This window comes from Triticum dicoccoides, chromosome 7A (assembly GCF_002162155.2).
Source record: "Triticum dicoccoides isolate Atlit2015 ecotype Zavitan chromosome 7A, WEW_v2.0, whole genome shotgun sequence".
Taxonomy (NCBI): Eukaryota; Viridiplantae; Streptophyta; class Magnoliopsida; order Poales; family Poaceae; genus Triticum; species Triticum dicoccoides.
The window spans coordinates 67,164,186-67,180,780 of NC_041392.1; the positions used below are offsets into that span (position 1 = coordinate 67,164,186).

At 45.7% G+C, this 16,595-nt stretch overlaps 1 protein-coding gene, 1 non-coding gene and 1 pseudogene across 2 annotated transcripts; 2 read left to right on the forward strand and 1 right to left on the reverse strand.

Annotated features, from left to right (window-relative positions):
• Positions 1-1,562: 1,562 nt before the first annotated feature.
• LOC119333118 overlaps positions 1,563-16,595 on the forward strand; it is a 56,869-nt pseudogene continuing 41,836 nt past the window's right edge.
• On the reverse strand, positions 4,991-5,412 carry LOC119327934 (polyubiquitin-like). The gene has a single exon (XM_037600994.1). The coding sequence runs from the start codon at positions 5,410-5,412 to the stop codon at positions 4,999-5,001; it is 414 nt and encodes a 137-aa protein (XP_037456891.1). The 3' UTR covers positions 4,991-4,998.
• On the forward strand, positions 7,551-7,704 carry LOC119334810. The gene has a single exon (XR_005161570.1). It is a non-coding gene; the product is annotated as a U4 spliceosomal RNA (small nuclear RNA).

Here is a 16,595-nt window from a genome sequence, read left to right on the forward strand (position 1 = left end):
CGGGAGGGGGAGTTTGTTGGGCTAAGTCCCTCCACTGGAGGTGTGTTGGTAGCCCAACATCAGGCCACACAAGTCCAACACATATGAACCGTTGATCTGTTCTACATCCAACGGTTGTGAGTATTTCCTGGCGAAGGGAGCAAGGAGAAAACCCTAGCCACTCCACTCTTGATGGTGGTGGCTGCCATTCGTGAGAGTGAGAGTGAGAGCACACAAGAGAAAACACAACCTGAGAGAGAGGAAGAAGAAGAAGAAGCAGAGGTTCTGTCCAGATTTGCTGCATCTGACTAGATAGTGTTCAAGCTGATGGTTGGAGGCTCAAATGTGCTTGGATCGGCCCCAAACTTGATGAGCTCGTTCCTTACTTTGAGTACTTCGATATGGTTAGCTGGTTTGAGGATTGGGTCAGTGGAGCATTAGATTTGAGAGTGGTTTTGTCATCTCTGACTGCTGCTGTTTCAGAACAGAGTAGTTTTGGGAGACGAACATTTTGGATAGGCAAATGATGTCCGATTGAACTGAAATTTGGAGAGGATGTCAAGAACTCATGTGTCTACTTGTTCGCCAAATTTGGTGCTGCTTGGTTCAACGATTTAAGAGCAGTTTGCAAAAATTGAAGGGTACAAAAAACTATGTAAACTCTGCTTTGCTGAAATCTTGCTTCTTGTGGTTGTTGTTGCTGTTGCCGGTTGGCAACATGGAGAGTGTGTTGTAAATCTCTCTAGAGGTTCTAGAGCAGACTTTGTACTAATCATTCTCATAGTAAAGTTGCGTGGATCGGTGTCCACAGCCGTGGTTTTTACTTCTCAAGTTGAGGAGGTTTTTCCACGTTAAATCATGTGTCACATGTGCATGTTGTTTGTGTTATTCCGTTGCTTACTTGTTGGTTGAAGCTGTCCTCAAAGTTCATCACAAGTGAAGGGGGCTGCGTAGTGTGCATATTTGCCGTGTCGATAAATTTGTGCAGCGCATTGTTGCTGTCCAGCCCCAACATTTTTTAGATCTTAAAATTAGTTAGATCAGGTTGATAATGATATCATTAATCTTTCTGTTCGTTTCTGAAAAGATAAAGATATCTAACCCGTAGATCTGTTGTGCAGTACACAGCTCTGTCGTGTAATCAAACAGATTTTCTGTTCAGATAGCTCAATGGCAACGTAAAGAATGAGAGTTTGGATGTTAATATTGATTCCATTCAGATCCGAACAATGATTTTTCACCAGGCCACCCTTAATTAGTCTTTGTAGTTAATATGAACGAGATTTCTTACTCTGCGACAACAACTATTCCCACTGTGGTTCTACTCTCTGCCCATAGAAATAACTAATTTTTGGTGCTCTCTCGTTCAACAGATGGAGATCTTTGTTAAGACCCTCACTGGCAATAGGATCACCGTCAAGGTAGATCCATCGGACACCATCTACATTGTAAAGGCGAAGATTCAGTATCAGCGGTGTCTTATCTTTGGCAGGGAGGAGCTGGAGGACCGATTGACTCTGGCCGATTACGACATTCAGGATAAATCCACTCTACAACTTGATTTGCGCCCCCAAAGAAGGAAGATGCTAATCATAGTTAAAGCATTGACTGGCAAGGACATCGCCCTTGAGGTTGAGAACTTGGACACCGTCGACAATGTCAAGGACAAGATCCAGATCGAGTTGAACACTCCAGTGGACCTGCAAAGGCTGATCTTTGCCTCGAGACAGATGGAGGACTTTCGCACCCTGGAGGAGTATGGCATCAAGCAGCAGGACATCATTCACCTCGTGCTCCGCATCCGCGGCTGATTAAGGAGTGCTTCCCAGATTTCACCTCAGCATGCTTCAAATATTTTCTGTTTGCAATTTTTCTAGTCGTGTAAAAACCTAGCGCACGAGTGCGTGCTACTATTTGCTACGTACCTACAATCAGTATGTTCGAAATGTATATTATGTGCCGTTTGTCTTGTCCTGTGGCACAAGCCAGTGAAAAGCCAATCAAAATATACTAAACCGGAGTGGAGTTGAACACGAACAAACTTCATCCAACAACTAATGATTCTGATATACGTATGGTGGTAGCCCAGCGAGAAATCTCGTTTCTTAAGATGAACGCAGGAAGCACATATCTTGTCAGCCATGCATGCACCTCATGCACTGCACTATCGTAAATTGCTAATTTCCCCAACACATACACCGCACTATCGGAGGCAGAGCAGCAGGTGAATGGTCGACTCCTTCTGGATGCCACAGTCCTCCATGGTCTGACCATCCACTAGCTGTTTCCCACCATAGATCAGCCTTTGTTCGTCCACGGGAGCACCCTCCTTTTTGTGGATCATTTCGTTTACACTTTCAACGTTACTCGAGTCCTCAACATCATAGGTAGTGATTTTGCCGGTAAGCCCGTTGACAAAGATTTGGTATATTTTTCTCTTCTTTTTCAGTAATTTGGGTTGTTCGCCACGTATGACACGTGGCTGCTTCCTCTTTCTATGACATCGCAGACCGAGGTGAAGAGTGAATCCATCCTGAATATCGTAGTCAGCCAGAGTGTGCCTGCCTTTTAGCCCCTTCTTGACATAGACAAGGGGCTGCTGATCTGACAACGTTGATGGTGTCTGAGGGGTCGACTGTGACGGTGATCGTCTTGCCAGCGAGGGTCTGGACGGAGATCTTCATCTGTTGAATGAGAGCACCAAGCATCAGCAGTTTGGGGGGGCGGATAGTACAACAATTACTAGGGAGAATAGTTGTTGCACGAGTAAGAAATATCTCTCCGACTAATACAGTTAACGATACGCATGTCTTGGTGAGGAACATTGTTCAGATCAGTACTGATACTATGTTATAAACCCAGGGAGCACAGATCTTATCAGTCATGCGCAACCTCCCCAAATTTAATCCATCGATGCATGGATGTAGCGTACTAGGTAGGGTTTAGAGATGAGAGTGAGACCAATGACGAGTCTAGGCAGAGAGATGAGAAGATCAACTGCTCGCGTACCTTGAAGTCTTGAACTCGGTGACGCCGGAGAGGGAGAAGGAACCGATGGTTAGTTTGCTCGGAACGATGGATCCTGGGAATTTATATGTCACGGGTAGGGCCTCTGCATGTAAATTGCTAAATCATTTGGGTTTCTTCCAATGGAAGGCTCTTGACGGCGCAGAATTACTACATGAATTCTGGTTTCCTTCTCAGAGACTACGGGGACTATCCTCCCTCCATTTTTCCCCCTTGCAGCGACCCAGTGAAAACAAAATATGTTTGAATTATACAACAGACTGCTCAACAGTTCTACAGATTATATCTCTATCTTTTCAGATACAAACCAAAATATTAGTGATATCATGACAGGCCTCGTCTGAATATCTGAAGAATATGACACCTTCAGTTACTGTTTCCCTTCCGAAAAGAGCTACATCCAACGAAATCGTCCAGTTCAAGAATCAACTGTCGAGATGCACTGGTGAACCGTCACCCGCTCAAGTGAAGCAGATGATGTAGCCCGTGTCAGATCTCTATCCGACGGCTATGATTTAATTGCCCCTTTAGGCGCCAACTACTGTACCTTCACCCAAGCGATGCTCTGAGCGTGACGATTTAGCTGGGAAATCTGCAACCCTACTCTGATTTCTATCTATTCTCATGATATTCAGCTCTCTCACTTCAACTAATAGATCCTTCAACTCTTTAACCAGCTAGCCTACCCGTGACTTGTTTTGGCAGATTATCCAGTATCTTTATCAGATTTGAGCAGTCCGTTTGGAGGACAAACGAGCCTGCTACATATGTGCGGGCCGCAAGCACTCCTTCCATGGTAGCCAGTAGCTCTGCTTCAAGAGAATCTCCACACCTAGCCATGAATTTACAGGCTGCAAGGCCAAGGTCGCCAGCCGAGTCGCGGATAATCACCCCTGCATCTTTCTCATTTCCGCAAAAAGCTCCATCCACCGGTATCGCCAAGATGCCCTCCACCGGTGGAGGCCATGGGGCATGGGCGGTAACAATCACCTTATGCACTGACCGGTCGTATACTCCATCAACTACTCCTTTTCCCTTCATATGGTCATGGCCGTCCTTGCACTGAATTTTAGACAAAGAGCTCATGTAACTAGACGGAAAAAAAATCTTTGTTCCCTCTATCATTGCAATGATACCCTGTAAAGCATATTTGCGAAAAAATATCTTTTTTATTATTGTCATTGGTGGAACTGGTTTATCATGCAATTGATCATTCCTTAGCTGCCAAATCCTCCAGATTATCGTAATCACGTTCCTCCGTTCCTTCTCATTAGTGAATGAATACCCAAAAAATTAAGAGTATGAGGATTTATCTGTAGTTCTGCGGGGCTCTTTGCGAGTGGCGGTGTCGGGCCAAAGCATTAGAGGCAAGTCAAACAAATTTGTTCATGCTTGCTGTACTTGTTGGTTGTTTATATTTTTTTACACAACGATCTAAAATGTCTCCCAAGTTTCTTGTAAGAAATACTCCCTGTCCAATATACAACTGTGAACGCTGCTTTACATGAATATGGTTGTCAAAATTTAGAAAAAATTTGCAATGCTCTTGTGTGTTTCTGGATTTCTGAGTAAATCTGGTAATGTGCGTGGACCATTACCGCAGGGTTGTGTAAATTCATGAAATACCCTCAAGCAAAATAAGCAAGCCAAGGAAGCTACTTCATGCTATAAAGACATTAGCAGGCAAAATTTCAGCAATGCAGTAGCAAACGCTTTGATTCTTGATAACAGAGTTCTCGTAGCAAATACGTACTTCGAACAACATTAACTGGCGCTCTTTGGCCACGTCTGCTTTTTCACTGGCACCACAGGGCGAGACAGAAAGGCACATGACGTACATTTCGACCATACTGATTGTAGCCTGCAGGTAGCAAATACTTCTGACATACTGATTGTAGCCTGCACGCTCTTACGCAGGTTTCCGCACGGCTGGACAATTTGCAAACAGAAAGAATCTGAAGCATACTGGGAAGAAAGTCTTGGTAGCACTCGCTAGTCAGGCACGCAGGCGGAGCACCAGGTGATCCCCAGGGTGCGAAAGTCTTCCATCTGTTTCCCAGCAAAGATGAGCCTATGCTGGTCCACAGGAATGCCCTCGTCAACTTGTATCTTAGCCTTGACACTGTCGACTGTTTCCAAGTTATCGACCTCAAGAGCGAAGATCTTGCCTGTCAACGTTTTAATTATGATTAGCATCTTCCTTCTCTGGGGCCGCAGATCAAAGTGAAGGGTGCATTCATCGTCAATGTCGTAATCAGCCAGAGTTAACCCATCCTCCAGCTCCTCCCTGCCAAACATAAGCCGCTGTTGATCCTGAATCTTCGCCTTGACAATATAGATGGTGTCCCCTGGATCGACCTTGACAGTGATCGTCCTGCCCGCGAGGGTCTTGATGAAGAACTGCATCTGTGAAATGAGTGCGTCAACATCAGCAATTTCAGTGGACAGATAGTACAACCATGGGGAAACACAATTGTTGTTGCACGAGTAAGAAACCTTGTTCAGATTAATTACAAAGACTAATTAACAACAAGTGCGACTTTGTGAGGAATTTTGTTCAGATCTGAACAGATATTATTTGTAGGACTATGGCAGTCTGACCTAAGAATAGATACAAAATCAATATGAACAGCCAAACTATCTTTATTTACGCTGCCATCGATAATAAATACGGAACAAAAAAATGAACTGGCTACCTTAACATAAAATCTGTATGATTCCACGACAGAGCAACAGACTGCTCGACAGTTCTACCGATTAGATCATTTAAGATATTCATCAGATAGCCAAAAGATTAACGTTATCATGTCAGGCCTCATCTGAATATCTGAAGGATATGCCACCTTCAGTTACTGTTTCCCTTTCGAAAATAGCTACAATCAACAAGATCGTCCAGTTCGAGAATCAACGGTCGAGGTGCACCGGCAAAGCGGTACCAACTGAACTGAAGCAGAGTAACCCGTATCAGATCTCTATTCGATGGCTGCGATTTAATTTCCCTTTAGGTACCAATTACTGTACCTTAACCTGTCATGTTTATCTCTTCTTTTTTACTTTACCAACTCTTGGACTGTAATTGCTATAAAGCCAGGGGTTTCCAGCCGAGAGAGGCATCGAATTGTAAAGGGATAAACCCTAGCCGCCACTAGAGTGGGTCAGGCTCTAGTTTCCTCTTCGCTTAATACAAACCCAAGCAAACCCGCTCTGAATTAGGGGTTAATCTCTAAGGATTTCTGAATTTTGCTCACCTCTGAACCCCTCTAAGTTCAGAGTTTGACATATCATCATTATCCATCTGATCTAACTAATTTTAAGATCTGGAAATACTCTGCAGCAAATAAATGAGAAGGAAACACCGTTCTAGAGACTATAAATTCTGTGGTGGGTTCAACTATTTGTCAGTGGGAGGTTCACCACGCGATCAACAACTATGCATGCAAGTACAGTCTGCCAAAAGATAGTTTGGTGGTTACAAAAAAAGGATGGATCAGCTATAAGATTGTCTCAAGCCACTCTCAAGCAAGCTACATTAACAGGTTTTACCAATGCCGACTTCTCATTTCCTAGTGCACAGATATTGTACTCGGTACTTACATTTACAGATCATCTTGTCATACTAACACCAAATCAATGAGCCAGTTATATTTTTATAATGTACTAGAGCAGAATATTACACCCAAAATCAAAATCACATAAGAAACAGATCACACTCCATGTTGGATGGCTACTACATCACAGAATATATCGAAGACTAGGGTGATTTCACATAGGAAAATGTGGAAATGCTGCATACCAGCACCTGCACATGGTATAAAGAACTATAGTAAAATGTTTCCTCCTTTTTATTTCAAGTAAAAGACAGTTTTTACCAAATCTTCCTCCAGCTTAACACAATAGAAAAGTCTATGAGGGCTAAATCTGCCTTCTCACAAGTGCATATGTAGTAGAGCAGAAATGAGTGTAAGTTGATAAGAAAACATATCACAGTCTCAATGTGAGAGAAACAAAATAGACGCCATGGCTAAATCAAACTAGTATATAGCCTAAAAAGGGGGCTACTTACACCAGACAGATGGAGACAGAGAGAAGGTGATGCTATTGATCAGCAAACAGAAGGCGGTGGATCTGGGGACGAAGGCGCAATGCCGGATTCCGTGTGAGCAGAACTGCTTGTACCAATGTAGACCGGGCAGGCGTGGACTGCGCTGCGGGAGACGAGGGAGGAGAGCGGGGTGGTGGATCTAGACTATGAGGGCACATATAGACGGGGAGAGGTCGGGGATTCAAGGTGAGCCATGCCAACGGATTTTGGGGAAACAAGGAGGGATTTGTGTCTGGGAGAGGAGGGGTTTGCGATGCTGCTCTGGGGTATTTTCACACTTCGGCCCTATTTGACAGCGTCAGTTTGATTGGGTTTTTTTTTTTTTTTGCTAGGGGCGTCAGTTTGATTGTTGGTAATCAGATTAGTCCCACCTCGGTAACTGAGGCAGGTGGCAAGGGGGGAGCTGGGTATAAGAAGGGGCCTTGGGCGCATGTTAAAAGGCATCTTTGCGCTTGGGGCAATGACGCAGTTAGTGAGGTAATACCGAGGCGCGTCAATTGCTGGTTGAAAACTATTTCCAAACTCCCTCTTTGGCCTTCACGGGTCATTGAGAATTTTTGAAAGGGCTCCCTCTCCTCCTCGGAGAGGGCAAGGCCCTACAAATTCAATATGAAACATTGAAAATCTTTATGAGTGCAGTGATTCGGTGCCCGGGCTCATCTGCACCTGTTCAAAAAAAAAATCACAAAAAATACTAGAAAATTTTAAAAAATTTCAATTTTTTTCTCCATGGTAGACAATTTATTGCGTGAGGTTCACTTCAAATTTTAGCTCATTTAGACATTTGAGTAGTTCTCAGCAAAGACCCCGAATTTGTCTTTTTTGCTGAGAGTTGCTCAAATGATTTGAAAATTGGGGCGGACCTCATGCATCAAATTTCCTACCATGGGAACAAATTTGGAATTCTTTGAAATTTTCTAGTATTTGTTTTGATTTTTTATTCAACACAGGTGTAGATGAGCCCGGGCTCAAAAAAGGATTTCCACTCAAAATCAAACTTTGCTTAGTTTTACCCATTTTTGCAACTTAACATTAGGATTTGTCCATGAATCTTACTCTCTTCGTCTCAAAATAAGTGTCTCATGCTTAGTACTCCCTCCGTAAATAAGTGTCTCTTGTACTAACTTTAGTACAAAGTTATACTAAGGTTGAGACACTTATTTGGGGCTGAAGGGAGTATAACTTTGTAAGTTAGTACAAATTAAGTTGAGACATTTATTTTGGAACGGAACGAGTATTTCGGTTCAACTTTGCTTGGACCAGCTTTTTGTTCACATAAATCATATTTCGGTTAAAAATTCAGAACTGCTGCCCAAGGCCAATCATCTTCGAAGTTGTAGAGACCAACTGACGGCCTCTTGCTTAAAATGGAATTAGGAATTCTGATGTTTTTCTTTCAGAAGTTTGCATGTCAGACTAATCTTGATGGTCACTGAGAGATGCATCGAGTCGTAATTGGTATAAACCCTAGTCACCACTGGAGGGGGTCGGGCTTAATACAAACCCTAGCAACCCCCCTCTGAATTTGGGGCTAAATCTCTGAAAATTTCCGAATTTTAATCATCTTTGAAAGCCTCTCTAAGTACGGAGCTTGACATATCATTGTCCATCTGATCTGAAAATCTCTGCAGCAAATAAACACATTCTAGAGGTTTGCCACGCTGCCAACAAGTATACATGCGAGTACAGTCTGGCAAAAGATAGTTTGGTGATTACAAAAAAGGATGCACCGGCTATAAAATTGTCTGAAGCCACTTTCAAGAAAACTACATTATTAACAGGTTTTACCAATGCCTACTGCACAGATAATGTACTTTGTACTTACAGGTTATCTTGTCATACTAACACCATATTAAATGAGTTAGGTATGATTTATTTTTATAATGTACTACAGCAGCAAGTCAAGAAACAGATCACTCTCCTTGTTGGATGGCTGCTAAATCACAGGATATATCGAAGACTAGGGTGATAGTACTTCACATAGGAAGCTGTGGAAATGGTGTATAGAAGCAACTGCACATACTATAGGAATTATTACTCCCTTCGATCCACATTACTTGTCGCTGACTTCGTACAACTTAGGAGCAGTAGTATATTTCAAGTAAAAGGCAGTTTTTACTAAATCTCCCTTCAACTTAACACAATAGAAAAGATTATAGCGGCTAGTCAGCTTCCTCGCGAGTCCATAGTAGAGCAAGACAACTGAGTTAAGAAGTTAACAAGCAATAGACCACAGTCGTAACATGACAAATAGAACAGACGTTCATTTGCATGGTAATACGTGTCTAACTTATATCATAAAGATCATAGTAAAATAGTCTCTTTGGCTAAATCAAACTAGTATAAATTGCCTAAAAAGGGGCTACTGACAGATAGATGGAGGTCGGGGTTTCAGAGGCCATGGCTCTGAGTTTGTGTTGTATGTTATGGCATGTGGATCTCATGTTTGACCAATACATGTGCTTCTCTGGTTTAGACTTTACTATTAAATAAAATTCAATTGGTCGAACGAACAAACCGATTCTGTTAGAGTCTTGGTTTTCCCTGTGCCGTTTCGCTACAAAACTGAATCCATGACGAAATGCCTGAAATCTGACCGTGTCGAAACATGCAGAATCTGAATCTGGTTTAACACAATAAAAAAGTTTATAACGGTTACTCTGCTCCCTCACAAGTCCATGGCAAAGCAAGACAACAGAGTTATGAAGTTAACAAGCAATAGACCACAGTCATAACATGACAAACATGTTATAAAATAGACGTTTTGGATAAATCAAACTAGTATTCCCTCCGCCCCATAATATAAGATGTTATTACATTCAATATGCTGGGACAAAGAGAGTAGTATATAGCTTAAAAAGGTGCTACTTACGCCAGACAGATGGAGACGGAGATATGGAGGTCAGGGCTTCAGAGGCCATGTTGACGAGTTTGTCTTCTACTAGTAAGTGTGCACGTGCAACGCACGTCTATTTGAACTAATAAGTGTGCACGTGCAACACGCATCTATTTGGATTAACACACTATACTAAACTTAATACAAGACAACTTATTCATAAATTTGAATTTTCCCTATAAAATACACAACCTCTTATTCCCTACTCGTATAAACAATTTGAAATATCGTTTCTCCTTAATCAACATGTCTCCTGTATTAAAGACCACCCAGTGTTCACAATGTATAAAACTCAAAATTGTTTAGAAGATTCATCATGATTCTTCATATGCACACATTTATGCAAGTATAATCACACATGAAAATGTCACTTAGGACAAGCTAAGGAACCGTTTCAGTGCCAACAAACTCCAGTCAAGAATTATTATTACAATTGAGTGTCAACCACAATAATGGGAAGAGACCTCTGTGATTTGTTGAAATGAGGAAGCCATTGTCAGATAGAGAAGTGTAGAGATGTCTTGACTGCATAGAATCAGCTGTAGAAACAAGACAAAAAAATGCTAGTTGGATCATCCGATTCTACTATTGCACACAAGTGTCGTAATGTCTGGAAGCAAGAAAAGTGACTTTATTATGAAAATAGAACATGTAAACCAAATTAAAATTACAGTGATAAATTGCATAATTATACTTGTTATTCACTGGACAAAAGCATTAATACAACAACTTGGAACAGTTACTTGAGTACTACACATTTCTTTAAGGGCTCAACATTCTAAAATTTTGACAATATAACAAATATCCTCTTAGTTTGTAGTAATAATGATATGAAGATAAATAATTTGAAAATGGTCTTCAACATGCGTAGGCTACCACTTGTAAGAATAACAGTGGCAAAAAAAGGCCAACAAATGCCGGTTTAGAAAGAAAAAAACTGCAGACATGCTTCCAATTTTAGCAACTCCAGTGGATAAAACATACCTTATCTCTCAAGTCAGGAAATAGTCAAATGAAAAAATGTACTTCTTATAAGTAGTAGAGATGAAGTCATAAGGATCATGATTCAAGATATTCGGAGAAACATGGTTGGTCTCTCTGTATGATGCGAACTCGTCACCTCTACCAAAGTGGTCATGCGTAGTATGTAATGTAGAGTGCAATAATAAAATAAAATAAATGATATGAGAATTTACCATGACCATAAAATATCCTACATTCGTCATCATCATAATCAACATGCATTTTTTGCTTCTCTTGTATGTGGTCCAAGTTTTCTATTAGGAAAACATGTTAACTCAACTGTAGATAAGGACGGTATAAAAATGCTCATGTAAAATTACAATTGCCATGTATCTGCTGGACAAACAAATACACTTATGCAAACTTCAGGTTTTTTTAGTAAAACTTATGCGAACTTTATTTTTTTTACTAAAACTTATGCAAACTTCTGGGTTTTTTCACGTAATTTCATGACTGCAAGTAAGATCTTGGTTCAGCGAATTTGTCTGTGAGTTCATTGTGTAGTCGTGAGTTGGCCATGTAATAACTGGTAGTCAGTATTTAAAAAGACAGGGATGTCTGTTACAGGTACGCGAAAATTAGTGAAAAAAATAGGCATTGGTTGCCTGAAACCCAACTGTGTGTGCTCCAGCGCACCTCTGTTTCTCATTGTCTCATCTTTAGTTCCTGTACTTCTAGATGTGTCACCACCGGCGAGGTAGCGATGACAGTAAAAAAAACAACACTCGGTGCTTACCTGATTAGTGCGTGCGTGCGGCGCGTTCGCATGAAGGCGAGCGTCTCCATCGTCGAGCGGCTGCGGCGACCGTGTCCTCTCACCAGCTGGGCGGCGTTGTTGACGCAGGTGAATTAGTCGTCCAGCTTTGAGGCGGCGCCCTCCATGCACCGGGGCGCCCCCCACTTGATTTTTTTGGCCCACTTATACTGGTCCAGAATACTCAACGTTGCCCCCACTTGAAGGGCGTTGGCGGTGGGTGGTTGTCAGCGTGGGTGTTGTGGACGGAGCTGAAGTCGACGCGGATGCCGGTGGTTCCCGGAGAGTATGCCAGGACGTGAACGAAGTCGTTACAATCAGTAGAAAAGTGACCTAGCCTCCATGCAGAAGACGAAAATGGCGACGACATGTGTGTGTGTTCGGAGGAAGCCGCGGCTCCTCCTCGCGTGTCTCCCACTGTGGCTCGCATGGGTGGTGGGCTGGTGACGGCAGGCGACTCGCGATTTCCGAGACGATAGGATGCGCTCGCAATTAGTTTCCTGATAATTAAATACTTTCATGATTAGTTATTTAATAGGATATGTCCATGATTAGTTTCCTAATAATTAGATGCGTCCATGATTAATTTCCTAATAGTATGCATGTGATTATTTTCCTAATAATAGAATGCGTCCGTGATTAGTTTCTTAATAATAAGATGCGTTTGTAATTAGTTTCCTAATAATTTGATGTGCCCGTGATTAGTTTCTTAATAGGAGTGTCCATGATTATAGTTTCCTAATTGACCGGACGTGGACTTTCATATTTTCCTCCGCGGTGGAGTACGGTTAGTCAATGTAAATTGCTAAGTGCACATAGAAAACAAATTAAATTAAGGCTAGCCGTTAGATTGAGTTTAGTAGGACTAATCATACGGTGGTAATGTATCCGTGTACATTTTGTGAGATGCACTTAGAGAAGATAATGTTTACTCTTTTATAAGTAGTATAGATATAGATATTCTGGCATGTTGATCTCATGTTTGACCACTGCACGTGCTTCTCTGGTCAATCCATGATAGATGGTTTAGACTTTACTATTCAAATTCAAAAAATTCTACATGCTCCATCGAGCGAACCCGTTCTGTTCAAATCTTGGTTTCCTTTCCTGTTTCACTACAAAACTGAATCCATGATGAAATGCCTGAAATCCAGCCGACGTTATTGTGTCGAAACACGCAGAATCTGAATCTGATTTCCTATTTCCTGGAGGCTGGAATCGTAGGAAGTGGCACCTACATTCAGCCGTCAACTTGCAAATGTTGAAGTTGAAAACTTCTTGGGCCTGAATTGACCCTGCCGTGCCGTACGTCGACTCTGAACAGTTCCAAGTCCAACAGGTTGATTATTAGGTCGTTAGATTAGTTTTCCTTTCTTTTGTTTTCTGGGAGAAGTGTAGAATGCATCTTTTTTGTATTTCTTATTCATGGGATTAGGAAGCCGTAGTCCGTAGAACATTTCTTGGCTGTCGATCGCTTTCTGAAGGAAAAGAAGTCGCATGGCTCCTGCTCATCTGCCGGCCGGACGTTATTAATTATAGCAGAGAATTAGTCCAGTGAGCTATTAACAAAATTTGCTAGTGTCGTGATCAGAGTTATTGTTTCTTTCTATAGTAAGAAAAGGACCTCTCTAATTAACTGGATATAATCACAATTTCAATAAAGGAAAATTCCAGAGATAATGATGCACGGCTGCCGTTCATGGGCTAACCCCAGCAGGCGTACGTATGGACCGATGGAAACGAGTTGGAGTACTTAAATTTGTATGAACAGAAACAGGCTACTGTGAGATGGTGGGTGGCTCAGCTCAGTTCAAAACACCAGAAAAAACAAGCCTACAACTACAATACGACCTCAAGGTTATATCGCGCCGCGCAAACCTTCGGCATTTAGCACGCCCATGCATGTTCTTGTGCGTGTTGACCATTGCAAAAATTGTAATCTCAGTCTAAACTTCAAACTCGCGAGTGTATATCCTGTGCAGATTGGGATTGAAATTATAAGAATGAATGAGAATTAGTAATGGAACCCAGAATTCCTATACACATCTCATGAATTCATCTCTCAGCTATTCTAGAGTGAGTGAGTCAGTGAATGGGTGGGTCGATCAGAAGAGTTTCCCGGCGAATTCCTTGATGTCCTCGTCTCTGACGGACGGCGAGGCCATCTTCCTGAACTGCTTAAGGTCCGACATGCTCCGGCCGAGCTTCAACGCCACCTTGGTTGCGAACACCTCGCCGCGCTCCCTCCGCTCCACGTCGGGCTCGCCGAGGTTGGCCTCGATGTCCTCCTGGATTTTACGGTAGAAGCCGGCGCAGTTGCGGAGCAGCTCGAACAGCATGCCCATCTGCCCGCCGTGCTCCACCGTGTTCACCGCCGCCGCCAGCGCCCCGCCGAAGACGGCCGCGCCTGACGCCCACGCCCCGGCCTCTCCGGAGCCGATGAACACCGTGGCGAGCGCCGCCGTGCCGGCCAGCGCCGGGCCGGCCACGGCGAGGCCCCTGTTGAGGCTGAGCACCAGCCTGCCCACCTTCAGGAACTCCTGCTCGTCCTTGGCCTTGATGACCCTCAGGATGCCTCGCATCTCGTCCTCAAGATCCTGGGTCCAGCCGTTGCCGGAAGCGACGGCACGACGGCCGAAGCTCTTTGAGTTCCTGGGCTGCTTCGAGGGGCGGCGGCGCGGCCACCAGCGCGCGGGCTCGACGGCCTTGGGGAACTTCTCGAGCATGGCGGGGAGCAGCGGCAGCGGGTAGGCCGCGTCGAGCGCGAGCACCCGGTCCATGGCCTCCTGCACGTCGGCCCTGGTGGTCGTGGGCGCGCCAAGCGCGAGCGCGGCGCGGACGTCGCGCTCGAGCTCCCTCCACAGCCTGGTGGCGTTGCGCTGCTCCTCAGCGAGCTGCGAGGGCTGGATCTTGTTGACGGCCGCCATGGTCACCGCCGCAGTGGCGAGGAGCACCCCCGCGGACGCCTTGAGCGCGGGCATGGCCGGCGCGGCGGGCGCGAGCGCGGCCATGACGGAGGCGGCGAGCGTGAGGGAGTTGGTGGAGTGCAGCAGCAGGTGGTTCCAATTGTCGCGCTGCCTGCCGATGATGTCGTGCATCTCGGCGCGGTCCGCCGCGCCCTCCGCGATGGCGCGGAGCTTCTCGACGGACACGTCCGCCGACGGGGAGGCCGGGACGCGCGGCGCCTCGGTCCATTCAAGCTTGAGGCTGAGGTTGTCCTGATCCTTCGCGGTGCGAATGCCAGAAGGCAACCGCAGGGCGGCGCGGCAGTTAGCGCCGCGGCTCTGCCGTGGCCGCGCTATGGACGTAGAAGGGGAAGAGGAAGGCTGGGCCCGGAGTGCCGCCATGCTTCCTTTGGGGTGCTGGTCCGCTGTTGTCGCTTCGTTTGCTTCCAAGCTTTTGCTGCTTCCCTGCCGTGTTGATGAGCTGACCAAGTTGGTTGGGGATGGAAGTATTTATAGGGAGGGCGCCCGCTGGGGAGTGGGTGATGATGGATGTTATAAGTTTGACCCAGCATGGGTTGGGTTGGGCTTGGTCTGGGTCAATTCCGTTGCCAAGAATTGTGGTTTGAAGTGTGTGCGTGTTGATGTTTGATCCACACGAGATCGGACGGTAGACCGTTTCTGTTTATGGCAACTGGTCAAGAGATGGCAGATTGACAAAGTATTTTATTTCGTTTCAAGTATATTATAAGTCCAGGGAGATTCATTTTTCCAAAATTTTAGAAGGGGGGGTTGACTATTCGAAGAGGGTGTTGAGCTTCCTGAACCCGCTCCCCCTCCGCCGCCACTCCGGCCAAGGTGGTCACAAGCCCCATATTGCCATATGCTCTGATGACAGCTGCACCCACCTCCTGCCCCATGGGCCCACCCTCTCATTCTTCCCCGGCCTCGCGGTCGCCATCTGCTGGTAGTGACGACGGGGCAGGAGATGTCGTGGAAGGGTGTTCCCGACAGGTCTTGGGGGGCAGCCATGGTGTGGCGTCTGTCGGCCATGGCTGTGTGGGCAGGTGGCGACGTCAAGGCCAAGAGGGGAAAAGGGAAGGGAACCGGCGGCAAATTCCTTGATGTCCTCGTCTCTCACATACGGCGAGGCCATCTTCTTGAACTGCTTCAGCTCCGACATGCTGCGGCCGAGCTTCAACGCCACCTTGGTCGCAAACACCACGCCGCGCTCCCTCCTCTCCACGTCGGGATCTGTCCGAGGTAGGCCTCGATGTCCTCCTGGATCTTGCGGTAGAACCCCGCGCAGTTGCGGAGCAGCTCGAACAGCATGCCCATCTGCCCGCCGTGCTCCACCGTGTTCACCGCCGCTGCCAGCGCCCCGCCGAACACGGCCACACCTGATGCCCACGCCCCAGCCTCGCCGGAGCCAATGAACACTGTGGCGAGCGGCGCCGTGCCAGCCAGCGCCGGACCGGCTACGGTGAGGCCCCTGTTTAGGTTGAGGACCAGCTTGCCCACCCTCAGGAACTCCTGCTCGTCCTTGGCCTTGATGACCCTGAGGATGCCTCGCATCTCGTCCTCTAGATCCTTGGTCCAGCCGTTGCCGGAAGCGATGGCACGATGGCCGTAGTTTCCCCTTTGAGCTCTTGGGATGCGCAGGGCGACGGCGCAGCCACTAGCGCGCGGGCTCTACGGCCTTGGGGAACTTCTCGAGCATGGCGGGGAGAAGCGGCAGCGGGTAGGCGGCATCCTCGCGTCGAGAGGTCCAGCGCGTCCCCTCGCGTCGCCCCCGCGGGAGACTCGGGGGAAACCCTAGCCGGCCCGCCTCTCGGCCTCTTCCGCTTCTCCTCCTCCTCGCCGCCATCCGCT